The 27,462-nt window shown below is 42.1% G+C and overlaps 1 protein-coding gene across 2 annotated transcripts in view; it reads left to right on the top strand.

Moving 5' to 3' along the window:
• Window positions 1-23,521, top strand: part of KCNS1 (potassium voltage-gated channel modifier subfamily S member 1) — a 41,030-nt gene extending 17,509 nt beyond the window's left edge. For both annotated transcript variants that reach the window (XM_081947006.1, XM_081947005.1), the window contains exons 2-3: window positions 8,664-9,668; window positions 21,411-23,521. In XM_081947006.1, the coding sequence (XP_081803132.1) occupies window positions 8,703-9,668; window positions 21,411-21,845 (1,401 nt within the window). In that variant the 5' untranslated portion in view covers window positions 8,664-8,702 and the 3' untranslated portion in view covers window positions 21,846-23,521. The remainder of the gene's footprint in view (window positions 1-8,663; window positions 9,669-21,410) is intronic.
• Window positions 23,522-27,462: the final 3,941 nt, after the last annotated feature.

The raw sequence follows: 27,462 nt of genomic DNA on the forward strand, positions 1-27,462 counted from the left end.
AAACAAAAATATATTACTGAAATTGATAAATCTTTTCCCCAGGTCGCAATTTACAGTTTATATCCAAATTATTTTTATTAATTGAGATTATTATTTCATTATTATTAACATAATGGGTTGTTAATTAACAAATAAACATTTTAAAGAAAACATTCTAAAAGTGTCTAAGAAATCTTACTTATTAATCACCAAAGGTTAACTAAGTTTTGAGTTATCAACCTTCATCATCAGCCTGTGTCTTTCCAGTAACAAAACTGTCTCATCTCTTTATCCAGTTTATCCAGTTGTTGTGTCAATTCTCTTATAAACTTCTTTATAAAGTTTTTAAAAACTTCTCTCCACACTTTTTTGCTTGAAAGATCTTTCATATAGTCTTGTTGCCCTTGAACTGGTATTAAAATTAACATGTCTTTGATTATCCAATGTCTTTCTAAAGCTGTTTCTCTTCTTAATTCCATCATCAAATCCATATCTTGACGGGGGGGGGGGGAGAGAGCTCCAGATCATCAAGTGTATAATAATAATCAGTTTCACTTTTCCATATTCCCTCCTTTCCACTTTCACTCATAGGTGCTCCATTATTAGGTTCACCTGTTATCTTGTCTTTATCTTCACTCTCTTCTTTAATTTTTGAAGCTCCAGTCCCTTCATCTTTTATTGAGCCAATAATCTATCTAGCTTCTTATCAAACCTCTCAAATCCTTCCAATATCTTTAGAATTCCATCCAAAAAATCCTGGTAACTTAGGGTTTCTTCATCTGTATATGAATGCATATTTCCCAGAAAAAAAGAAAAAGTTTAAAATCCACTGCCACTCTCGCCTTCAATATCTCTTTTATGTATAAAAATATTTTTGTTTTAAATTTGCTTAAACATAAGATCCTTTTAATTTTTTCAAAAAAAAGTGAGGGTTCTATCTTTTCTTTTCTTTCCCTTCCCTTGTCCAAAATATTCCACAAAGACACCTGCAAGAAAACAGTTCGTGTCCTTGAGCCGGTATCAGTCTCTACAGACAAGCTGCAAACCCTCTAGTTAACAATGTCAACAAACTCAGAGAGAATAGAGCAAAGGATACTTTGTTTCAAAAAGAGGGGAAAAAACCAAGTTCTGGCTTCCGAATGGCAGATTCAACTTTCTCTTATTCGTATCAGGCTTAAGGAAAACAAAAATCTTTAAGTGTCTTTAATAAAATTTAATAAGCAGTACAAGGAAGGATTATTAAAGTAAAAAATGTTTTAGATCAGCCAAAAAATAAAGGTAGCACAGATTAGGAGAAAAAATCAATTCATTCACTTAAGAGGAGAAACGGGAAGCATTCCAATCACTTCAATCCACAAAATGCTGTTACATAGAAGAGGAAAAATAAACTTTCTAAGGCAGTCCAATAAAGATAGATTTCGTCGCTTTATTCTTTTGCTTAAAGGACTAATTTATCTTTTTTTTAAAAAATTCTTTGGGCAATCATTCTCAGAGAAAAAAATCTCACCAGCTGGACTCACTTTCACTGCCTTCTTTCCGGAGCCATCTCCGACGTTGTCAGCCTGGGGGCTGTCTGTTTACTGCCGGCTTGGAGAACTTTCCTTGCGTAGATCGGGGACTTTGCGGTGTCCCTGAGACCAGCAAGGATTTGTCTCCCTGTCACCGTCTCTCCGGGACAGTTTAGGTCCATAGGGACCGTGCAGCTGGTAAAAGAATCAACGACGGTCTCGGACAATTGAGACCGCACGTTGTGTCGTTGCGACGTCTGGCTCGTTCCCTTCAACAATTAGTTGAAGTTTTAAAGGAGTAAGATGTCAGTTGTATAAATAAAAACCAAACCTATTAGTAGGCTATTGATCCAACAGCATCTTTTTGGCATGTAGGTTTCATCCATGGTGTTTCCAAGTGGATTAGGCAGAATTCCTGCCTGGAATCCTGGAGAGCCACTGCTGCTCAGTGGCAAGAATTATGGGCTAGATTACCTAGAATCTGACTGTGTAAGGTAGCTTTCTCTGGTCCTCAATATGAAAACCTTCAGGTGAGGCTTATCAGCATTTTGCACCTGAGTCACATCATGGTAAAAACAGATGGATATGTATAATTCGTCTCTAGCCATCACTTTTTGCTGTAATTCCATTGAGAAAACAGAGACATATATTTTATTCCCTGTGATTATAGACAGTTCTCCTCAAAGTGAAAGAAGTTGCAGCAATGTAGTGGAATTAAGAAGTGCCTTCTGTTTTCTCCTAGGCACTGCTTGGAGTGTCCAAGCATGGGTTAAATTCAGCTTGCTGCCCAAGGATTGAGTTCAAAGTTCGTGTAGCCACGTCTCCTGCTCCCTTTAGAGGCCATTTTTCAAAAACTCAGTTATCCTAAAAGGATGCAGTTGGGGAGCTCCAGTCCTTAATTACATGGTTGGACTCTCCAAACAGTAAAATAGTGTAGCCTTTTATTATTTTTGCTCTAGAAATAGATTGTGACTATCAGTTGGAATTGCCTTTCCTATTCACGTGGAGCAGGGCCCCCAGAACACTGTCGGAGCTCTCCTGTAGCTGTGGAGGCTGCCAAAGCCCCTGTGCAGTTTCCGACAGTCCCCGGTGCTGCTCCGAGCCACGTGGTGGCCATTTTGGACCATTTGAAAGTGGCGTGAAAATTCCTGGTCCGTTTTAAACCGTGCTGCTGAGCAGATCGCTGCTGGGATGGGTCATTAATTGAAGGACCTTGTTCCGGGTCTCCAGACAGGTCCCCCTCTCCCAGGGGTGTGTTTCTGCCAGTTCTAATCTCTTCTATAGAAGAGGTTCCACAAATCTACAGTGCCGTTTAGAACCAGTTCCAGCTCCCTCCCCCTGCCCATCTGCACATCATCAAGATGAAGAGCGAGAGGAGGAATTCTGGGAGTTGAAGCCCACAAGTCTTAAAGCTGTCAAGTTTGAACACCCCTGGGTTTTTTTTTCTAAAGGTTAGTGGTGCAAGGGTCTTGTAACGACAGCTTTAAGACTTGCATGCTTCAAATGCCAAGAGTTTCTGAGCCAATATTTTGGTTGCTAAGCAAGAGCGTTGTTAAATGAGTTTTACCACATTTTACAAGTTGGCCAGACCCACCCAGTCATGTGACTGCCAAGCCACTCCCACCCGGTCACATGGCTGACAAGCCACTCCTACTCGGTCACATGGCCGGCAAGCCACTCCCACAAAGCAGGCCACACCTACAGAAGAGGTTCTAAAAAAATTTGAAACCCACCACTGCCCCCTCTTCAGGAACAATGTTCCCTAGTCGCTGCAGGGTGTTTGGCTGTTGTTTTGGCCATACCCTGCTTTAATTTAAGAGCGGATCTTCGGGCGCTCTGGACTTTTCCGTAAGGCGCCATTTTGTCCTGTTTGAACTCTATCTCACCCAGACAGAGGCCCTTTGCTTGGACTTGGGACTTGAATTGACTGTTGCCTTATCACCATCTACAACAACCCTACAGTGTAGAGTTGATTGGTTTCGCCTCGCCTCTTCAGCATGATATCCACCAGCCCAGCCGAGGAGATAGATCAAGCAGGCTTACCTCCCTCTAAGCGTAGCAGGCCAGGGCCTGCTGGCAAGGGTAAAGGTACCGGGAACCCTCCAAAAGGGAAGCAGCCCAAAACTCTGAAGATGTCTAAAGCATCAGCTAGGTTGGCGGAGAGAAGCCAGAGGGCCCTGGAGAAACAATTTCAAAAAGCCCAAAGGCTTGCCCGGCCGCCTCCCGTGGAGGCTCCTGCTGGGCCTTTTCTACCCTCCTTTCATAGGGAAATTTCACCATCCCTGGTGGAGGAAGGGGACTTTGATCTATCATCAGACCACTCTGGGAAATCCCCAAGTCCTTCCCTAGTGGGAGGGTCAATACAGGAGGCTTGTTCCCTCATAGAGGAGGAGGTCCCTCACTCCAGGCCCTTAGATCTAGGGACCGTTGCCCAGCTGAGGACCAGGGCCACAATCTCTCCAATGAGATGAGGGAGGTCATTGCCAGTGCAATATCTCAGGGCATTGCTGAGGGCATGAGACAGCTAGGTCACTTCCTGCCTCGCCAGGGCCATTCTAAGGCCAGGCCGCAGGAGGCAGGTCCCAAAGACCAGACAGGAAGGTCTACTTCCCTGGCTTCCTCAGCTGTCAGCAAGTAATCCGAGGTAGAGGAGGGTGGTCAGGAGACCCCGGAATTGTCGGAAGATGAAAATCCAGCTCCTGATTCCCCCGCCTTTTCTGGATTATTTAAACCTTCCATGTTCAAGGCCATCCTCACTAAGGCCAAGGCATGCTCCATCCAGATGGGCCTCCCAAGCCAGGCCAGCAAGGACACCACAGAGCAAGGCAATAGGAGACCACTGGGTCCCTGGACCCAGGCGCCGGGCTCTTCAAGGAGGCTTCTCTGCCCCAAGAGCTAGTTCTGGCTCCCCAGCTGTTCCTGGATGTTATCCAGCATCAGTGGGCTCAGCCAGGGTCCTTGGCCAATCCGAGTGGTGTAGATAAGAAGCTCTACTCCATGGAGAGCAATATTGAGGATCTCTTAAAGCTTCCCCTGGTGAATGGTCCCATAGTTGCCCTAACTTCCAACTCCATTCTTCCAGCCAATCTGCTGGAAGGACTTAAGGTGGAGGATAAAAAAGTAGTGAAGGCCTGTCATAAGACCCATCAGGCTACTGTGTGGGCCATGAAGGCCTCTTCCTCCTTCTCCTATTTCAGCAGGGCCTCACTTTTCTGACTCCGTAAACTACAAGCCAAATTATCAGCTGGCGACACTAGAGTGCACCAGGAGCTCAACAAAATTATTGCTGCAGTCGAATATTCGGCTGACGCTTCACTTAATGCCACCAAATTTTCTTCAAGGGCATTAGCTTCCAATGTAACATCGCGCCGTCTGCTGTGGATTAGACATTGGCAAGCGGACATGAAGGCAAAGTGGAAGCTCGCTTCCGCTCCCTTCAAAGGGGGGAAGCTCTTCGGAGAGCTTCTTAATAGAATCCAAGGACAAAGGCAAGGTTTTTCCAGCCGTCACCAAGAAGGCTGATCGCAAGAACAATCTTATTACCGCAGGCAGCCTTTTCGGAACACGGATCTTCCAGCCACCTCTGGAGGTTTTAACCATTCCTACTCACAACCGCAGGATCACACCCATGGTAGGGTATCATTTAGGGACAAGAACACGCAGCAGGGTAACACACAAATCTTTTCGAGGGGGGTTCTCAGACCGCTCCTTTCGTGGGAATAAGTGACCATCTCCGGTCCCCTCCCATAGGCAGGTGTCTGCAACTCTACGCCAACCAGTGGGAGGAGATAATGCTGGACGCCTGGGTCTTGAACACAGTCCGTCACGGCCTTACCCTAGACTTCCTCTCAGTCCCCCACGGACATTTGTCCGCTGCCCACTCCCAAAGTCAGCTCACAAACGCCATCTGATGCAGGCAGAGATCAGACATTTGCTGGACATAGCGGCCATTGAGCAGGTTCCCGTGGGCCAGGAGCAGCGGGGATTCTACTCCATCCTCTTCCTGGTTCCAAAGTCCTCGGGAGGGGTGAGAGCCGTACTCGACCTCAAGAAACTCAACATCCATCTAGCGTACAAGCGCTTCAAGATGCAATCACTTCAGACCATCTTGGATTGCATCAGGCAGGACGACTTCCTGACATCAATCGACCTGAAGGAGGCATACCTGCAAGTTCCCATTCATCCAGTGCATCACAAATTTCTGAGGTTCCAGTTTGCAAACCAGCACTATCAATACAAGACTCTTCCCTTCGGCCTCTCATCGGCCCCCAGGACGTTGACCAAGCTTCTGGCCGCTGTAGCTGCACATCTCTGATCTTGTCCAATGAGACTCGTTTGTTATCTGGGCGACATCCTGTTGCTGTCTTCATCCAGGGAGCAGGCGTGTCGGGATCTCAATGTCACCATCTGCACGCTATAGCAACACGGCTTCTTCATCAATCTGGAGAAAAGCCACCTGAAGCCAACCTCCAGAATTCAGCATCTGGGCACGGTGATCGACTCCAGAACCTGCAAGGTATTTCTCACCCAGGAGCAAATGGACAGCATCACATCCCTTGTGTGTGAGATCCGGAGGTCCATGTCAGCACCTCTCATGACTCTATCCCAGCTGCTGGGGAAACTGATCTCGTGCATCACAGTAGTTCCCTGGGCACGGCTGCATGCACAGGATCTTCACTGGTTCCTCCCGATTCAGCAACGCAAGGCCAGCAACTCCAAGAAAGTGGTGAGCATTCCTCCAAAGGTGCTCCGGTCCCTCAGGTGGTGGCAGTCTGCAGCACTGAAGAGAGGTTCCCTTTTCAAGGAACCAGAGCGCCTGGTCATAACCAGCTTGTACAGCTGAGGCGCCCATCTACTGATACTCGTGATGCAAGGCAGATGGTCGCAGGCGGTGCTCGCCCACAATATAAACTGGCTGGAGCTCAGAGCCACCAGGCTAGCCCTGCGCCACTTCCATCAGTTCATCGAAGGATCCCACGTCTTAATACTGACGGACAACATCGCCACCAAGGCCTACGTCAACCACCAGGGCGGAACTTGATTGAAGGCCCTGACGTCGTAGGCAGAAGCCCTAGGGCAAAGAGCAGAGCGCCCCCTCGAGATTGAGAGCGGTTCACATCTCGGTGAAGGAGAACGTGACAGCAGACTGGCTAAGCAGAATAACTATCAGCAACTCGGAATGGTGACTTCATCCGTTTCTGTTTCACCAACTGAGCCAGAGGTTCCGCCTTCCAATGATAGATCTGTTTGCCAGTCCGGAGAACACACACCTCCTCTGGTTCTTCCCAAGGTTCCAATGTTTCAGCGCAGAAGGGACATACGCCCTTTGATGCCACTGGCCTCCCGGCTATTATACGCATTTCCGCCTCTCCCCTTGATACCTCAGTGATCAGGAAGATCTTGTTTGAGGGCGCCAAGGTGCTGCTAGTTGCCCTGCACTGGCCAAGGAGGTCCTGGTTCACTGACCTTGTCAGCCTGTCAGTGATCAAGCACTGGCACATACCTCAGGAGCAAATCTCCCTCAGCCAAGGGCCATTCCGCATCCGGATCCTAAATGGCTCCAATTGGCCATTTGGCACTTAAGGAAAACCTCCTGAGGCAGGACAACTTCTCTGACAAGGTTATCCACACTATCCCGGCATCCAGACGACCTTCTACAGTGCGGATCTCTGACACTACGTGGACTATCTTTTCCTCTTGGTGTCAGTCACATTGATGCCACAGCAGCGACAATACCAGAAATTCTGGATTTCCTCCAGGAGGGGTTGGACAAGGGCCTTGCCCCCAACACGCTTCAGAGGCAGACGGCTGCCCTAGCCACCATTTTGTCCAGAGACACTTCTCAACCGCTCAGCAGACACCCAAGGGTCCGCAGTTTCCTAAAGGGGGCTACCAACCTCCACCCCCTGACTGTACACCGATACCCTACTTGGGACCTATCGATTGTCCTGCAGACCTTAACATTGGTGTGATTTCATTCGCCAATTCCATTAGCCTACGACATTTGACATTTAAGACTGCCTTTCTCGTAGCTATCACTTCAGCGTGCAGAATTTCAGAGCTGGCAGCGCTCTCAGTTAGGGAGGTCCTTTGTATTATACATTCGGACAGAGTCATTCTGCGATTGGACCCGGCGTTTCTCCCAAAAATTAATACCTTATTCCATAGGACGCAGGAGGTCATCCTTCCCAACTTTTGCCCGCACCCCAAACATCCCAGGGAGCGCATCTGGCACAAATTGGATGTGTGCCGCGCTGTGCAGGTATACAAAAAGAGGACAGCTTCCTTTCGCAAGTCGGAATCGTTCTTCATATCATTCTAGCCCACCTCCATGGGCAGGAAGGTGTCATCTTCCACCATAGGACGTTGGCTGCGCGCCTGCATTAAGCTAGCTTACGAACATCAAGCTAGGCCTGTTCCTCCTCGTATAACAGTGCACTCCACAAGGAGCGTGGCGACTATGGCCACTTGGGCCACACAAGCACCTATCAAGGAGATCTGCAAGGCAGCTACCTGCTCCTCACCATCTCCTTTCATTTGGAATTACAGATTGGACTCCTTTGCGGCCGCAGAAGCTTCCTTTGGAAGACGGGTCTTGCAACGGGTCATCCCGACTCCCGCTAACCAGGACATTCTTTCTTCCCACCCTGGGACTACATAGCTTGGGTACAACATCCTTCTAGGACTCATACCTTCATTTTTTAAAACTGGCCTCTAAAGGGAGCATGAGGCGTGGCTACACGAACTTTGAACTCAGTCCTTGGGCAGCAAGCTGAAGTTAACCCATGTTTGGACACTCCAAGCAGCACCTAGAAAACGACCATTCAGGTAAGCCAACGGTCATTTCCATTCCAAATCATCCTCCCTTCTGTTTTTGTGTAGGAAAAAAAAGCTGTTGGTAGTTCCATGAAAAACATAGATTTCAAATGTCAGTTTGCGCCGGATTTTTTTTTAAAAACCTCTTTAATTGAAAAGTGTATTGGGATTCTTTCTAAACTACATGATCAAAGCACATGTACACTCCTAGTTGTAGAACTTATTACCTTTGTTTGTTATAAAAAAATCTAAACAGCTAGGGGATTCTTAGGCAAAAAACTATCTTTAGATGTTTTGGATAATTGATTTGTTTTGCCAATTAGCTTAAGCAAAGAATCTTCTCTTTTCTTTCTGTTTCAGTGTTGTCTGCAGGCCAAATTAGCCCCATCTCTACTGATCATGGTCAACAGAAGATTAAACTATTGGGATTCTGATTTTGAGGATGAGGTCATCAACGTCAATATTGGGGGCCTGAGACGGAGACTCAGTTCGAGTGCCCTCTCCAAATTTCCTGACACTCGGCTTGGGCGCTTGCTTTCCTGCGACTCTGAAGAGTCCATCCTACAGCTGTGTGATGATTATGATGTGAGTGCCAGGGAGTTCTACTTTGATCGGAATCCTGGCTTCTTCCTATACCTGCTCCATTTTTACCAGACTGGCAAGTTGCACGTTATGGAGGAACTGTGTGTCTTCTCCTTTTGCCAAGAGATAGAATACTGGGGCATTAATGAATTCTTTCTGGATTCCTGCTGCAGCTATCGCTATCATGAAAGGAAACTGGAGAGGCATCATCACAACTGGGATGAGGAAAGTGAAGTTAGCAGTGTGGATACGTCCCCAGATGAGATCTTAGATTTCAATCATGACCTGCTTCGCTATAGTACGCTCCGCTGCGGCAATCTGCGCAAGCGCCTTTGGCTCACCATGGAAAATCCAGGATACTCCATCCCAAGCAAACTCTTCAGCTTTCTGTCTATCAGTGTTGTGCTGGTTTCCATAGCTACCATGTGTATTCACAGCATGCCAGAATACCAGCAGCTTGACGAGGAGGGCAAGTTGAAGGATGACTCTGTGTTGCAAAACCTGGAGTATTTCTGCATCTCCTGGTTCACGTTTGAAGTCACTGCCCGCTTGCTTTTGGCTCCAAACTTGAGGAAGTTTTTCCAGCATCCCCTCAATCTGATTGACATTGTCTCAGTGTTGCCTTTCTATTTCACCCTCTGGGTCGATGTGACCACGAAGACAGATTCAGAACTGGGAAATTTGGGAAAGGTGGTGCAAGTGTTTCGTCTTATGAGGATATTCCGAGTGCTGAAGCTGGCAAGGCATTCAACAGGCCTGAGGTCTTTAGGAGCTACCTTGAAGGTAAATGAGCTTCAGCTCATTTATTTTTATTATTTCGTATTTCTAAGAAAAAAATAATCAAAAGAGTAGCCAAAAGCACTTTTGTCTTGTTTCAAGCTTAGGTTTGTGTCTGATTTCAACCTGGTGAAGTTACTCATGCTTTTGAACTTTTTAAAGTTCAATTGAAATAATGAATAATTGTGTGATTATGTCCATTCAAATCATGTTGACTCTTAGTGATCACATAGATCAGAGGTGTCCAAACTTGGGAACTTTAAGACTTGTGGACTTCAACTCCCAGAATTCCCCAGCTGGCTGGGGAATTCTGGGAGTTGAAGTCCACAAGTCTTAAAGTTCCCAAGTTTGGACACCCCTGACATAGATATTCTCCATGATGATCTGGACCTCACCTGGTCTTTTAGGTCTTCCAATTCTGCAGTCATGGCCACTCTTGAGTCCACCCACCTTGCTGCTGATTGTCCTCTTTGCCTTTCCCCTTTTCCCGGGATTAACTTGATTTTTGCTAATTTTCCAAAATATAATAATTTGAGCCTGGTCCTTTGTGCCTTCAGTGAGAACTCTGGGTTGATTTGTTTGATGATCCATTTGTTTGTTTTCTTAGCTGTCCACAATAGTCCCAGGTGTCTTTTTCAACACCAAAGTTCAATAGCATCAATACTCTTCCTATCCTGCTTCTGCAAAATCCAATTCTTTCCCTTCCATAGAGTGCCAGGGGGAATATCATTGCCTGCCTTATTCTGATCTTTGTAGGTATAGACTCATCACAGCACCTGGGTATCTTTTTCAGGGCCTTCATATTTGCTTTGCTACGCTGTAGTATATTTTCTGATGACTGATTCCTTTACTGTTGATAGTTGATCCTAAAAGGTAGGATCTTTTGTCTAACTCTTCATTATCTTCATTATCAATTCAAAAACTGGTTGTAGTACCAGGTAATTTTCTTTCTCTATATTGTTAGCCATATTCTTCACTTTGCTTTTTGACTTTTATAGCTAAACTTTGTAGATCCTTTTGGACTTTTGGCTTCTACAGTGGTGTCATCAGCATCGCACAAGCTATTGAAGTTATTCATCTTCTTTCAAACCATCTTCCCATATTCAACAGGTTGAATAAAATGGAGAAAGTATACAGCCCTGTACCACTCCTTTGTCACTTTGAAGCCAGTCTGTTTTGCCATGTGTTGTTTATACTGTGGCTTCCTGACTTCTGTATAGATTTCTCATGGGCACAATGGGATTTCCTGGGATTCCCGTTTTTCTAAGCACAAAGGTATCTCTCTCTGGTATTCTTTGCCTTTCTTAATTATACAGCATGAATCAGCAATAATGTCTCATCTTCCTTGACTGTTTCTAACTCCAGCTCAAATGCTCAGTTTCTCTTTTTCCATGTAGGGCTCTAATCTATGTTGAATGATCCTGAGCATTATTTTGCTAGTACGTGAAATTATAGGTAAGGGTTCCCCTCGCACATATGTGCTAGTTGTTCCTGACTCTAGGGGGCGGTGCTCATCTCTCTTTCAAAGCCAAATAGCCAGCGCTGTCCGAAGACGTCTCCATGGTCATGTGGCCAGCATGACTAAATGCCAAAGGAGCACAGAACATTGTTACCTTCCCGCCAAAGGTCCCAATTTTTCTCCTTGCATTTTTTATGTGCTTCTGAACTGCTAGGTTGGCAGAAGCTGGGACAAGTAACGGGAGCTCACTCCGTTACACAGCCCTAGGGATTTGAACCGCCGAACTGCCGACCTTTCTGATGGACAAGCTCAGCGTCTTAGCCACTGAATTGTATGATAATGTACATACTCTGGTAAGTCTCTTCTCTGGTATTGGTATTTAGATTGACTTCTTCCAATCAGTTTGCTGCTATGTCATTCTCCAAATTTGCTGGCAGTTACTGGCAAATTAGCATGCAGAGTTATAAAGCCCAATTGAGTTGGAAATCCAATATTCCTTGCCAAACAGACAAAACTATCTTCTGTTTCCATAGTAAACCTTGTTCCTATCAAAAATGCCCACCTATTCTCAACATCTACATTTCCTTCAGTTTTATTTATATCTGTCTAGCATCATCTCCACTTCAACACTCCCAAAACAGAATGGAATGAGATAGCATAGCATAGCATAGCATAGCATAGCATAGCATAGCATAGCAATCTGTACAATTATATCTCTCCTTGCCTCTATATATGGAATGAATGTGAAATATTCCTGTATTCTGTCTGGCCTCCAAAAGCTTTCTTTGTTTGATTTATGTAATGGCAAAAGTAAGCTCTTGGCATGGAATATGGGTTAACATGGCCTGTTTTAAATGCAGTATTTACACATATTGAGCTCTATACCCTGCAGAATTCAGTGACAGTTTTCTATTGTGGTCCTCTGCAGTTGGCTGTGTTTATGTTCAGGCTTTTGTTCCTTTCCATAAAAAAAGAAGATTTGGAGGAGGAAAGCAGACAGCATTGGAAAAAAAAAATCTTGCAAACCTTGAATTTTCCATCTCGATTCCTAAAACTTACGTTATTTGTTCAGCTTGGTTGATTGTAGCTCATTTATTTATCAGCTTGCTGCCAGGCAGCCTAAGGCTAACCTGCAAGAGCACCACCTGGCACCAGAAAGTTCAGGGCCAGCTGATGTGTGCAGGTGACTGGTTGTCAGAACAGGTGACTGAGAAGGGTGATCTCCTATGGCACAGGGCAGATATTAAGGGACTGAAATTAATGTTGGTGTCTTTATTTTTACTCTTTGCTTGTAATGTTCAGTAAGTCTAGAAAAGTCATATCTGCTTCAAAGAACGCTAATGAATTCTGAGAGAGAGGCTCTAGCTAGTATAGGATCCAGATATTATGCTTAGAAGGCTAATTCGCTGTATCTGGCATTCCAGAAAGTCCCAAGGGATTACTGTAGTCTGGGGCTATAAGCATCAAACAACTGGAAAGAATAGCTGACGATAATAACTATGAATGTCTTCCTTCTGACTTCAGCTCCACAAGCTCTCTCTCAGCCTCTGAGATGTCTCCAATCTTGATGAAGGAGGAAAAAATGGTTTTATGCTACTTCACATTTATGTTTACTTTGTGCAATTTGTTGAGCGATGCCCTCTAAATATTCTCTTTTGTGTAGTCTCTGATAACCTGAACTGCCATTTCTTTCACCCAATCATATACATGAAATTGATTCTTTGATTCATTTCTTTCTTTCTTTCTTTTTTCTTTCTTTCTTTTCTCTTTTTTCTTTCTTTTTTCTTTCTTTCTACTTATTAAAATTTCACATATAGTAAAAGTCAAATCTAAAGAAAAAAATTTAAAAGGGAAAAGAAGGAAGGAAAAAGGTACCAGAAAAGAAAAAAGAAAAGAAAATGAGTGTACAAAATGTAATGGCTTCTGATCTTCTCTTCAACAGAGAATTACAGTCTTATAATTCTCCCTCCCCCTTTGAATGCTGTACAAATGCCTTGAACTTCCAACTTGTCCACATCTTATTAATCCTCAAACCCATAGATCATCATAACAGTTTTTCCCTTCTTTCAACAAAAAGTCCTTGTAAGGTTTCAGATCCTTCAGAAAAGTTTTTATTCGTTTGTTTGTTATTATATGTATGTTTCTTGTTATTTTTTCTCTCACCATATATACTTGCCGTTCTGATTGCCTTCCTACCCAAGAAGCTTAGTGGAACATCATTTCCAAAATGCATCCACAACAGGGGTGAAATGCTCTGAAGTCTGCTACCGGTTCGCTTCACTACTGGTTTGCTTTGTGCACGCATGTGCACTATTCACCCGAACCGGTAGTAAGAAAATGGTACTGGTTCAGACAAACCAGTAGTTCCAATGATCAGCTGTGCCGCACAATTTCTAATCGTGCGGCACAGCTGATTGTCGCAGCGCCAATCATCGGAGCTACCAGTTTGCCCGAACCAGTAGCATTTTTTACTACCGGTTCGGGCGAACCGGTCTGAACTGGAACATTTCACCCCTGAGCCACAGAATATAGAAGCAGGATGTGAAACAGCAAGCAGCATATGCTGCTTCCCCTATAAATGCCCCACCACCATATGGGAATGGAAGCCAGTCTCTCCTTCTCTAGGGCAGAGTTCCCCAAACTTTTTATCTTTGCGGACTGGCGTTGGGGGAAGGAGATGTTTCTACATGAGTGCCGAGCACACCCATACTCGTAGCTCCATTTGCAGGCATGCATGTCTACCACTTGTGCAAATGGAGTGTGTGCACACGCTCGCTTGCCCGCTTGTGATGTCCACAGGCACACTTTCCCACTGCTTCCGTGGCCTGGTTGCAAAGAACTCACGGTCCAGAGGTGAGCTGCAGCCTGATCTAGGTGTTCTGACCTAGGCTTCCCAAGATCATGAAACAGACTCCTCATCCCGATAAAACATCTTTTATTTAGGTTAAAGGGACTTCCTCTCCAGTAAAGTCCCAGCAAACAGTGTTTCACAACTACAGACCTTTATCAGGCTTGGAGAGTTGCCAGGCCGATATCTTCCAAATGCCACGCTGTAGCAGCAAATACTTGGCAAGAATTCAGGAACGGATCTTCACCCTAATGAATTGAATTAATTGTCTCCTGCAAACACGCCTCCCCTTTCGCTCCTCTTTATTCCTTATGGGAAGGGCCATTCACCATCCACCTGTGCCTTTACTCCCGGCCCTTGTTCCTTAGCTGTTCCCTTCTTCTGGCAGCTCTGTGCATGCCCACATTGGAAACAGGCTCCAGCTGTTCTTCTGCCCCACTGATATCCCGACTCCAAAGGCAGCTGATAACTGTCAGACAGCCCTGGCCCCATCTCCGCCTCTGACGCAGAGCATTCATTAGAGCCTTCCCCAGAGTCCAGGACTGGCCCATGTTCCTCCCCAACCTCCTCATTGTCCGAATCTGCCACCAGCTCCGCTGGCCACTGGTGGGCCACAATGCTAGGGGACCTTAGAATTACAGTAAATATTCACAAAAACGTCACAGACCACTGTGAACTAGAAATGTTCATTGCCCTTCTTGAAAGAAGAGGGCAGTCAGGCTTGACTTTCCCAACTCACTTCCCCCAGTGAGACTGTTACATTTTATTAAACTAACTTTTTCCAATAGTTGGTTTTCACAAACCAGATGGAATCAACATCCCCAAGACTAATGTCTGTTTGATAGGCTATCTAGAGCGTGATATGAATGGGAAAAGGAACAGATGGGAAGCCATGCCACCTCTGTTTAAATCATGCATGATCCATATGTGTTCATGGAAAGTGTTTAGTGCTTCTGCTTTGTTTGATTTGGAGGTGGGGTCTTTAATGGGGATAGTTATAGTATGGGAATTTGAGTGGCTTACCCTATCAGTCTACTTCTCAGCCATTATCCTCATCCATCAGTCGTTAACGAAACTGCCTAGATGAGAGAAAGAACATCTTTTAACCTTTTTTAAAAAATTGCAATAAACCTCAACACTGAAAATGTATGTTCTTTCCTTCTTTAATCCTGGTTTTGAATAGAAAATGAAACGTTTTCTCCCACTGATTTCAGTAAGAAGGATGGGTCTCCCTTGATTCTGTTTATTTACAAGAGCTGTGAGCTGCTTTACATGTTTTGAAGTAAGGAAGCAGAACAAAATACTTTAAATGACTGTGCATCTCGCACTAAACACACCATGTACACATTAGTTTGGTTGAATATCAGTTTGTGATTGGGATAAGAAAGCCCTTAAATCAAACTCAGCTCCTAGTGAACCTATCTGTACATTTTTCATGCGGGATTATGGAAGTGATTTGCCATTGCTTATTTTTTTAATTGGGTTTCTCAGTCTGACAGCTCTTTCGTTCCCAGTTGCTTCCCTATCCAGTCCTTCAGGAACTAGACAAGATCGTTTAGGAGCTGACAAGGGTTGTGAAGAATTTATGGGATAAGTTCCTACAAATAACTAAAACAAAATGAAATACATGTTATGATAGTTTAAATGCCGACTGGCACACGCACAAACTGGGTGGTGTATCCATTTTTAAAACAATAATTCCTTACCCCATTCAGGTTTAAAAATAATTTAACCAAATATATAGTGGCATATGATCATATGAATACACATACTGTGAAATAAGAGTGCGGATGTGGAAAAGCAAAGCAAATTATTTATTGTATTTGTTTTGCATGGAAAACGCTTTTGTTATTGTGAGACCTGCTCACTTAGAGCAGAGTAGAGATTTCTGCTCCTTGGACTCAGTTCTGCAAATCAGTAGAATCATCAGTTATATTCAAAATACTGTTGGGAGATTAAGTAAGGGTAAGTAGAAATATCCCATGTATAAATATGAGTTTGTCAATAATACTCATATTAGGCTTCCTCATATTTTAACAAAGACCCTTTTTCTTTGTGTTTTTAGTTTTCCTAAAGAGGATAAAATACTTAGTAAACAATCATATAAGAAAGGATGCTGTAACAAGATGGGTGCAGTACATTGATCCCAACCCAAATCAGGATACAGTATTTACATAATCAGTGTTGATGGTTTCAATATAAATTCAAAGGGGAAGAAAGTTAATGGAAGAGAAAAGGATGCTAAGGATAATAAGATAAATGTCTTCTCTTCATTGTATCATCCCAGTTATTGAATTGGCTTCCCAGAAAAATGTAATATGCAAAAGAAGTTTGCTTATTACATTTCTGTGCTACCCATCTCACTAATGCAGCAACTCTAGGCAGCTTACAATATAATAAAACGATGCTAAAACAATTAAAATTAGAATAAAAAGATTCAACGTTAAGAATCAAGATGATGGGCAGCCCGGAGGGTGAGAATCTTCTCTACCCCCATCAGCCAGCTCTGATTTAGCAGGTCAAACAGCTGAGCCAAGTTATTAGACTATTCCAGGAGACCAGGAATGCAGGGCCAGATCTTACCTCTGCTAGGAAAATATTCCAGAGAGAGGGGGCCACAGCAGAAAAGGCTTCTCCTGGACCTGTTTGGAGTTACCTTGTTGTCTTTTAAGCAGCAGGCAATGTTTACACTTTGGAAAATGCATTATGACTAGTTTAAGTCCATATATTCGACATAAACATATATAAATGTAGCTAGAAAAATCTAAATGTCAGCTCATTTGTTATTTACAACTAAAGTTCAAGTAAGCTGCCAAGGGCTTTGAAGGGCAGCTGTCAGAAGTCATTGACCATGTCAACTGGATCGATGGGAGTTGTAAACTGAAAAGACATTGTATTGCCTATCCATGAATTACAGGTTTTAAGTCAACGGCTTTGTGGAATGTGAGGCATTGGATAAAAGAACTGATTATGAGAGAGAGCATGAGGTATATGAGAAAGAGAAAACAGATTTGGGTGTTTGAGTAATCATTTGTTACCCAAACCACCATCACATATTGTTAAAATACTAAAACAACCAAAATGCTCTCTTTGCTTTCTTCTTTTATTTCTCCAGTAATTAATTTCACACCCAGCACTAAGCAAAATTATGGAGTCTTTGACTATAATTTAGTTTTACGTATGAACCTCGTCATTTTGCTGACAAACACATGCTGGTGATACTGCTTATAATATGAACTTAAGCAAACCAGTTTTAATAAAGCTTTGTTCAATTATAGACTAGAGCATTGTACAAATCAGATCAATGTCTCATTTGAAGGAAGTGCCCCTTCCTGCAGTAAGTAAGACAGAATCTGGATTAGACCTAGCCAATCATCTTGGCGCTGATACTTGCTTATGGTCCAGCTGTAGTAGGTAGCCAAGAGGAGAGCTTTGGTTTGCTGTTAGGTTTCTTTGATTCTATAGGGCTAGTAGTGAGCAGCCCACTTCCTTCCCTTACTAACACATGGCTTCATAAAGAAACAAAGGGAGTTAAATTGCTAACTCTAATTAATATATTATGCTTGGTTTCATCTAATAATCCAAACTGTTTCAGTAGAGACCAGGAGTGCTGGAGATGCCACTGCAAGTTATATTGAGATCAAACCACAGGCTTCTTCATAGAGAAAATAGAGAGTATGCAGCATGCATGAGGCACCTGCTTCCTGGGCAGTGCATTTCTTATTGCTGCCTTAATGTTGCAAGAACGTTTTGGTTTATTGCTTTCCCTTCGATTGAAGCAGCCAGGGAAGTGAGAGGATGAAAATAAATGTTATGGCTTGTCTAAAAAGTGGGAAATGTATTATTGATCCAGGGACTGCAACCCATTCTATTCAAGTGTAAACTGCACATTTCAGTCTGTGACTAATTCCTTTGTGCACATCATTTTCTCTTTATTCAAAGCACTGGACTTCCTAGTCCTTAGCTAGTTACATTCTCTTCTCTTCTTGCAGCTTAACCATGTTCCTCTGCTTCTTTCTTGCGTATACTTTAATGAATACATTTTGACTGGCTAGGCTATCGTTTTCTTTGGCAGCTTCATTTTGTGCCTGACTGTACTGCGTTGTCTCTTTCTATTTGTCAATACCATGCCTATAAATACCCAGCTCTGACAGTCCTTGTTCTGCTCTGGATTGAATCTATCTACTGCGTCTGCTGGGTTCCTTGTATGTTTTTGAAAAGGAATTTCCATTTCCCACCTACCATGTCTGCCTAACATTGATTGGTCATCTTGGTATCTTTTGTCAATGGCCTTGGTTATATCAGCCTCACTTCCAGCAACAGTTTGTCTCATCTTCCTGCTGGTCCTCAGAACAATTATAGTTTGGTATCTGTTTTGGACAAATAGCAGGTTTTTGTCCAAATACGTACGTCTTGGAAGTTACAAATCCAATCAACTCCGAGCTGGATTTCTTATACATATGCTAAAGGAAATGTCTGTTTGTAAATTTTAAGAAAAAGTAAATTAGGATTGTGACTCTTAAAACCCTGTTAAGATTGAAGCCTGGAGCTGAAGGAGAGTGATTTGCCAGGATAATTGCAGCTTTCTTCTAAAAAGCTTCTTCTGTCTTCCCTAATCACATGCTTTGATGGTGGTTGTGATTTTTATGCTACAGGGAAAGCAAGGAGGGCAGAAGACGGACTACTTGTCAACAACAAAGAAAGGAATCTCCAATGACAGCACAGTTGTGATAAATAATTTTTTTGTTTGGGACCATAGCAACTAAAGAAGCTTGATACCTCTGTCTGGCTCAGGACCTGGAAGGGCTGCTTCTTCTGATCGCGTATTCTGAGAACTGACTCTGGATATTCAATCTCATTGCATAAAAGAAAGATTGCCAGATTTGATCCAGGAAAAGGGGAAGCCTATGGAAGGGGACAGCAGAAGCACATTTGTTCCTCAGTTATTTATCTCTTGTAAAACTATAGATGCTAAATCTGAAATCAGTCCATGTCTTGATTTTACTTGCAGCTGTGTAGGGATCGTATTGCATTCTGAAGGCACTGAGTAGACATCCCCATTTTATATGTCTGCTTCAAACCTATAAAATAGGCTAATGAAAGATATTTATTTGTCACTAAGACATCCATCTTTCTGCCTGCCAGATGCAGATCTTGACTCGATACAAACTGAGATATGACTGATGGCGCCAGTCTAGAGTTCAGCAACAGCCTTTGTCCTTAAAAGCAGATATTAGAGTGATCATTGCCATCACCACATTCTGCCCTTCTGTCCTTGGGAATCAAAGAAGCACCAAAGCATTAATAAGTTATCTGGAGAGTTTGCATTAGTCCCAGAAATGTTGCACAGAAAAATACTTTGTTTTATATTCTGAGAGATATTAAAAAAGGTCATTGATCTGGAAAGTTGCCTTGCTTGAGAAGAATATATCACCTGGTGCAGTAGGGGGAGATGGGTCTCAATCCTCCATTCAGTTAAAATGAGTGAATCCCATTTAAATAAGTGAGAATTATAGCACACTCCTATACATATCTGCTCAGAAGTAAGACCAAATGAACTTGTTGAAGGTTACTCCAAAGTAAAGTGGTACAGAGCAGCAGTGATGAACAAGCTAAACTATAAAAATCTCAGCTACCCTCACACACTACAAGTAATTTCAAATATTACCATGATAAAACTTTCAACTGTGTGAAAAAACTGGTGCTTATATCACAACCCAGGCTCTTCAGGGCTGAAAGTAATAGGAATGGATGAAGCCTAGAAACTAACTTCTGTCTGGAGATCACTGACCTTTGATCTTTATTGTTTATTCATTTATTGGATGTCAGTGCCACCCATCTCACTAATACGGTGACTCTGGGCAGTTTACAATATAATAAAAGTTATAAAGTGCAAAAAAACCAAATTAAAGTACAACAGAAATTTTAAAATTAAAAACCAAGATGATGGGAGCCTGGGGGTGAGAATCCCCTCTGTCCCATCAGGCACCCCCAATTTAATGGGCTCCTGAAAACTGGCAAGCAGTGCAGTTTGTGTAACAGTGATATCACATGCAGAAACTCTATACTTATATTTATATGGGAAGTACTCAATACTTATGTTTATATGGGAAGTACTCAATACTTATGTTTATATGGGAAGTACTCAATACTTATGTTTATATGGGAAGTATATGGGAAGAATTTAATAAACATTTAAGTATGTTTTTGGAGTCACATCATAAAGATGGAACTACACATACTACTAAGAAAAATACTTATATGAGATGAAATGGTAAGTACAGGTCAAATATGGTGAGAAGGTGCTTAAACCTTATTTTGTATGCCATTCCTTGCAAAGACAACGTGAGTCAATTGTAATTTATCTGTTTTCCCTACCCCTCAATTTTGGCTCTGAAGTGTTGGTCGTATTGGCAGCAGAATTGATGATATAGGCAAGATCTCTTGGCTTCCTTTTGTTAATGCAACTCACTGAAGGAGTATCTCTATTTTGAATGCTGAAGTTTTAGAGTCTACCTGCCAGTAATCTGTTCCTCAAACTCTGGAATATTGTTGCCTGCCACAATAAATGAACACTAGCTATGCCCAATACAGATGTGTTGGAGTACAACCTCCATTGTTTGCAACATGGGTTGTTGACAGGGTAATAGGAATCACAGTCCAAGCATCTGGAGGGTATTTGTTAAGTAATTAAGCTCCCCGTTAGAAGAGCGAGTATGCAGAGAAGCGTAATGAGAGTGATATGGAATAACATGCACAAACCAGCATACAGAGACACTGAATAGTATAAAAATATAGTAGTTTACTATGTAGAAATATAGAGGTATTCAGAATCCGGTTATCAGTCCAAGTCATACACGGTTCAGTAATTCAGTTATCAATATTCTCAGTTTAACACACAAAGTATAGCTAAACAGTAGCAAACCACAATACCTCAAAATACACCAACCAGCTTCTAACAAAACAGGGAGAGAGCGATCTAACAACCATTCTGGCTCCCTCTTATAGCTGCTTGAGGTAACAAGCCAATTACATCTCTCTAAAATATAAAGTAACAGTAAAGTAATCATAGCTTATATACATTGCCAAGCCAAGCGTAGGGTTATATCCCTAACAGTATTAATCCAGATGTGCTTATGCACATACCATTGAAAAAACTTGATAAATAATGCTGGTGTTAAAGTACTTCTGTTTCGTGCTATTTTTTTTTAAATGAAAGATTATTGGAAATATGTGAAGGCAAAATATTGTTCTGTTCTAAATTTCAATCATGATCTTAATCAACTGTGGTCTGATATAATAGAAACAGTAAGGGATAAAACTCAAAGTGTAGAGGCAACCCAGCATTGAAACAATGAGGTCTCTCTTCATACTATTTTTAGTTATTGATCTTAACTACCTACCTCCATATTTTTTCCTTTTTTTATCTTTTCTTTTTCAGCATAGCTACAGAGAAGTGGGAATTCTTCTCCTATACTTGGCTGTTGGGGTGTCTGTTTTCTCTGGAATAGCCTACACTGCAGAAAAGGAGGAAGATGTTGGTTTTGACACTATTCCCGCTTGCTGGTGGTGGGGCACAGTTAGCATGACAACTGTAGGCTATGGGGACGTGGTACCAGTGACTGTCGCCGGCAAGCTAGCAGCTTCTGGTTGCATCCTGGGTGGGATTTTGGTTGTGGCACTGCCTATCACTATCATCTTCAATAAGTTCTCCCATTTCTATCGCCGGCAAAAGGCCCTTGAAGCTGCTGTGCGGAACAGTGACAAGAAGAAAGCAGAGGACTCTGAGAATTACCCAAGCCAAGAATCTGATGCTTTCAGTGAAGTTTACCAGAGAGATGAAGATCTCACCAGGAACATCCTTCCAGTCTACTGATTGATTGGGAATTGAAGACTTAACGTATCTGGTGTCAGAAAAAAGGCAAATTGGTAGCAAGATGATAAACAAAACCCTTAACTACACCATTGTGGATTTATTCATTACAAGTGATCTGTTCCAAAAGCATGTATGAAGTAACCTCTTCCTGAGCCATTGCAAAATACGCACTGACCTTACACATCTGGATTTTCAGCATTCTTCCAAGCCAGTATACATTATAACTAATTCAAATCTCAGTCTGCCAAGAGACATCTGGAGCAAAATGGACAAAATAGTTTAAGATTCCATCTGTATTCCATTCCTTCAATGCAACAAAAGGAAGTAGATTCATCCACACAAGCTTTTCTGTCTGAGTATTGTGCTGGCAATAATAGTCCTAGCATCCCAATTCCCACAGTGTAATTTACAGGCAGACATCCAAGTACCCGGATTGGGCTAGAAACTGAAGTATGGAATCTAATAAATATGCAAATTATAGTTTTAAAACACAGCTTTATTTCAGATGACATTCAGTAGCTGCAGCTAATCTTCATCACATATCCTGAGTCTTCATGCAACCAAATATTTTCACACTGTATGTTAACTTTTTCATATTCAGTATTGTTTTCTACCCCAGACATTTAAATGTTCTGATTCATAATTTATCCTCAAAGATTGCCAAAGAAATGAAGTACTGATTGTAAAGTTATAACAAATACTGTTTGTGGCTTCCACAGAACTGAAATTGTGAAAGAACTTCTAACTTGCCTTATAAATGTTTGTCTGATGGAAACCATGGAAGCTACCAGCATAACCTAGAAAGGTTTTTAATTAATCCAAAACTGATAGAAGATAAATAGGAGAGATTGTAATGACTGATGTGCTGAAGAGGGATTGGAGCATAAATCATGATCATGCTACATAATTCCCTATGGCTGATTTTGCACTCCCAACTCTTAACAAATCTATGCATGATGTATAGGATGGTATAAATATTTTCCTTCCCTTTCCTGCTCTCCCATTTCCCCCTCCACATCTTGTTCTCATTGCCATCCAATAAAATTCTTTGATGGTAATCTCAGGGTACAGATTAAAAGGATGTACTTCTTCTATTACGATGCACTAATTTGGGGATGGGATGCTACTAAAAGTTCACTCATATTCATTGGAAAAGAAGTAAAGTGCTGACAAATCCATATAGCAAGATAGATTTATCTGTATTATGATTTGCTTTGTTGATGAGCTTCCTGGAAATGTTTGATTGCCTACTATGAGGGAAAAAATGCTGAAAACAAGAGCCTTTAGTTTGATCTAACTAGTCTTGTATCCCTCATTATTATAGTCATGTAGAGTAAGACTGGAAGATACTGATCATCCCAACACCTCTTATCTTAGGAATGGAGAACTGGACCTCCCAGATGTTACTGGATTCCAATTCATTCTACTTCATCAGGATAATGCTGGCATTTGTAGCCTAATATTTAGAAGGACATAATTTCTGCATTTTTGTAATCTATCATCTCCACCAATGTATATTCCTGTTTATAACTTGATTGTTATTCTACACAGAATAAGATAACTTGATAAGTCTCAGCAGGTGTCACCACTGTCCAGCTTGTCTGGGTTCAAAAGCTAAGCAGAATCAGGCATGTTAGTACTTGATTGGGAGACACTTCCAGGCATCCCAGGCCTCTAGACCAGTGTTTCTCAAACTTGGCGACTTTAAGTCCTGTGGACTTCAACTCCCAGAATCCCCCAGCCAGCATAGCTGGCTGGGGAATTCTGGGAGTTGAAGTCCACAGGACTTAAAGTCGCCAAGTTTGAGAAACACTGCTCTAGACCAAACTAGGCAGACTACACAGGATAGATAAGGAAATACACAGATATCCTGGAAAAAAGTAATAACACATCCTTTCATTACTATTACCAAAATGATTAGATGGACACGCCCATGTATTCACTAGGAACTAAGTGACGGTGCTGCCTTTCCTTAATGAAATACATTTAGTTCATCACTGGAGATGTTAAAACCCCCAGTACTCATTATTTATACTGGAAATTTCCTGCTTTGGGGGGAGGAAGGAAGTTCTGCTTTCTGGTTTCTTCCCTGGGCATTCAATGGAAGTGGGAGAGATGTCAGAAGTGAGGTAGACTGCACTTTGGAAACATCAAAGTCAAGATATTCATAGACACCTTTTGGCTATCCGGTATGTATTAATTGCAAAAATGTTACCCTGTTACCAGTGAAAATGTCTCCAAAATTCTTATTTGTTTTCAAACAATTTTCAAAGTGAACACTTGTCTAAAATTGAATATTTATAGAAAAATATGCACAAGGAAAGAAGGTTGTTACTGTGAGTTATAAAGTCCTACAGTCAACCATTTGCAATAATCTTAAAATAGATTAGAGGGTATATGCTGATTTAATGAATTTAAACTATGTCAATGTGATGGATGGGGAAAACGTTTCAATTTCACTAAAAGTAATTAGATGAAAAATGTTTGGTTTCTCTTCACAAATATGAGTCCTAGAGTTATGTAATTGTTTACTGTTCAAAATAGAAAGAATTTTCTCCATTTGTAATTGCTACATGCTGCAAAAAGTGCACATTGCCCACTGAAAATAAGTGTTTTCATTTCTGTTCAGATATTTCATATTTTGCCCCTCTGACAAGAGGTTCAAATATGTACCTTGCATGTTTTCTATCTCCTTTGTATGTCCTTATGGGTTAATTTTTTTATTACATTTATGTAACCTCCCCTTCACCTCACAAAAAGTAACCCTGAGCAGCATAACAGAATGAAATAAAACAAATACATGAAAACCATCATTCAAAATAGCAATAGCAATAGCATTAAAACTATACCGCTTCCCAGTGCTTTACAGTCCTCTGTAAGTTGTTTACAGAATCAGCCTATTGCTCCCCACAATCTGGGTCCTCGTTTTACCAACTTTGGAAGGATGGAAACATGAGTCAACCTTGAGCCTGGTGAGATTCGATCTGCCAAATTGCAGGCAGCCAGCAGTCAACAAACGTAGCCTGCAGTACTGCGTTTTAACCACTGTACCACCTCAGCTCTTATAAAATATAAGACAGTCATTAATTTAAACATACATAAACCACCAGGCTCAGAAAAGAGTAGATATTAATAATGATGGAGCCATCATAAAATTTCAGACTCCCCTAGGACCCTCCGGCCTGCTGACACACCATGGACAGGATTCATGAAAAATTTAGTTTCCTGCTAGCCTGAGGTGGCAAATTGAGGCCTAAGCATTAAAACTGACATACAGGTAGTCCTTGACTTATGACCATTCATTTAGCAATCATTCAAACTTAAGTTGGCAGTGAAAAAAGTGACTTACAACCCAGTCATACTTACGACCAGTGAAACATCCCCACAGTCACATGATCAAAATTTGAACGCTTGGCAACTGGCATGTATATACAACAGTTGCAGTATTGTGGGGTCACACAATTGCCATCCCAGAGAACTTCCAACAAGCAAAGTGAATGGGTAAAGCCAGACTTGCTTAACAACCACAATGTTTCCAATTGTGGTTGTAAATTAAGGACTACCCGTATCACAGATAAAAGTAAAAAAACAATAACCTGCATATCAATTTTTCTTCAAACTACCACCATCTGTACGTATCACATGCCTTCTTCCTGTGGTTTTCTATCTCATTGACTGCCAAGAGATGGTCTCTCCCAATCTAAATAAAAATGGAAGAGCCATATGGTAGCCCCTACTTATTAGTAGCTTACATTTGGATATTTTGCTCTGATATCTCATTCTGGATATGGTTAATATTTTGCCTTTAATAGCTACAGTATATGGCAGAGAGAAGTTAGAGTAACTGATTATAATAGTTTTGAGAGGAGAAAACTTGTCAGGAAAGATATTCTCAAAGAGTTAAGTCTTTTAAAGTCCTACAGAAAACAGAAGTCATATGTGTCTTGAAACATTGAACAATTTCGGTGCAGTATATTTTGAGTTACAAATCGTCCTCAAATTACAACTGGTTGCTAAGAAATTGCAGCCAATGCAGTTTTTCACTGGGTGCCATATTGGTTTAAAAATAGTTGTATAAATGTATGGAATACCTTAGGAAAAGGAATTCAGCAAGAAAATTAAATCAGTCTGTTGGCAGGTAAGTTTTTTGTTTCAGTCTCACTGCTTTGTAATATATCAGTTTTTGTTTTTGTTTTCCTATTTGATCCATCTGTGTCTCAGTCACAATATTTGCAGCAAAATCATCTTTCAACACATTTTTAATTTAGAATTAGTCATTATTTAATTCAATATATTTAACTAGGGGAAAGCTGTTGTTTAACAATGTTAAGAGGAACAGATTAAACTCTATGAGAAATGCCAGAAGCAAAATCAATGTTAAATTGTTACAACCCAGGTCGCCTAGGGCTAGATAGAGGCAAGCTTCAATAAAGTCCTTTATTACTCTTCTATCCCACAACAAATGGCCCTACAATGGCTGGTCAAGACAATGCAACACAGTCCCACAAATTAAAGCCAATAGTCACCAGAGCTGCTTCAGAAGGCGAGGAAGTCCATAGTCCAAAAACAAGGCAAGGTCTGTAAGTCAAACATGGTTCAAGATCAAGCAAAATCAGAGACCACAGGACAGAAACATGATCTGAAGGTTGGGCAAGAGCAGGCCAAAACGAAGCAATTGTTCCCAATGAAGTCACCCTCCCCCAGCTTGATTAAATCAGTTCAAGCCAGATGTTCCTTGGTGTTGATGTTCCTCACCAACAACCTCACAGACCTCTGACCTTCCCTCTGCTACTCTCTCTGTACCCTTGGATCATTGGGGGAGGCAGCTGATCCTCATCAGAGGCGACCTGCCTGTCCTCACCACTGCCTGTCTGCAGTCAATCTTCCCCTGTGTTTGTGAAGGCAGTCAGCTCCCCTTCCGATTGAACATCTCACCCAATGCTGGAGGGCCATGGGACAGCATTGTCTTCAGCCCCTGGACTCTCCAGACATTAGGGGAGTTGTGCCATCCCCATTGGATGAATTCCAACTCCTCCATACCAAGATCCAATGGGGCCATGACAGAAACTTTTGTCAGGGAAAAGGTCTTTAGTTAAAGGTACACAAAGTAGGCTGGATAGAGTTGCCAAGGATAAACTCAAGTGAGGAATTACACTTGGGGTTACACAAAGAGGTGTGGTAGTATAGTGGTTATAATGCAGTATTGCAGGCTAATTCTCCTGACTGCCAACAGTTTGATCTTGATATGAGCCAGCAGTGTGCATCAGCTGCCAAAAAAGCCAACACAGTTCTAGGCTGCATAGACAGAGGGATAGAATCAAGATCACGTGGAGTGTTAATACCACTTTATAATGCCTTGGTTAGGCCACACTTGAAATACTGTATTCAGTTCTGGTCGCCACGATGTAAAAAAGATGTGGAGACTCTAGAAAGAGTGCAGAGAAGAGCAACAAAGATGATTAGGGGACTGGAGACTAAAACATGGAGAACAGTTGCAGGAACTGGGTATGTCTAGTTGAATGAAAAGAAGGACTAGGGGAGACATGATAGTGTTCCAATATCTCAGAGGTTGCCACAAAGAAGAGGGAGTCAATCTATTCTCCAAGGCACTTGAGGA

This window comes from Natrix helvetica (assembly GCF_964273705.1).
Source record: "Natrix helvetica genome assembly, chromosome: 3".
NCBI lineage: Eukaryota > Metazoa > Chordata > Lepidosauria > Squamata > Natricidae > Natrix > Natrix helvetica.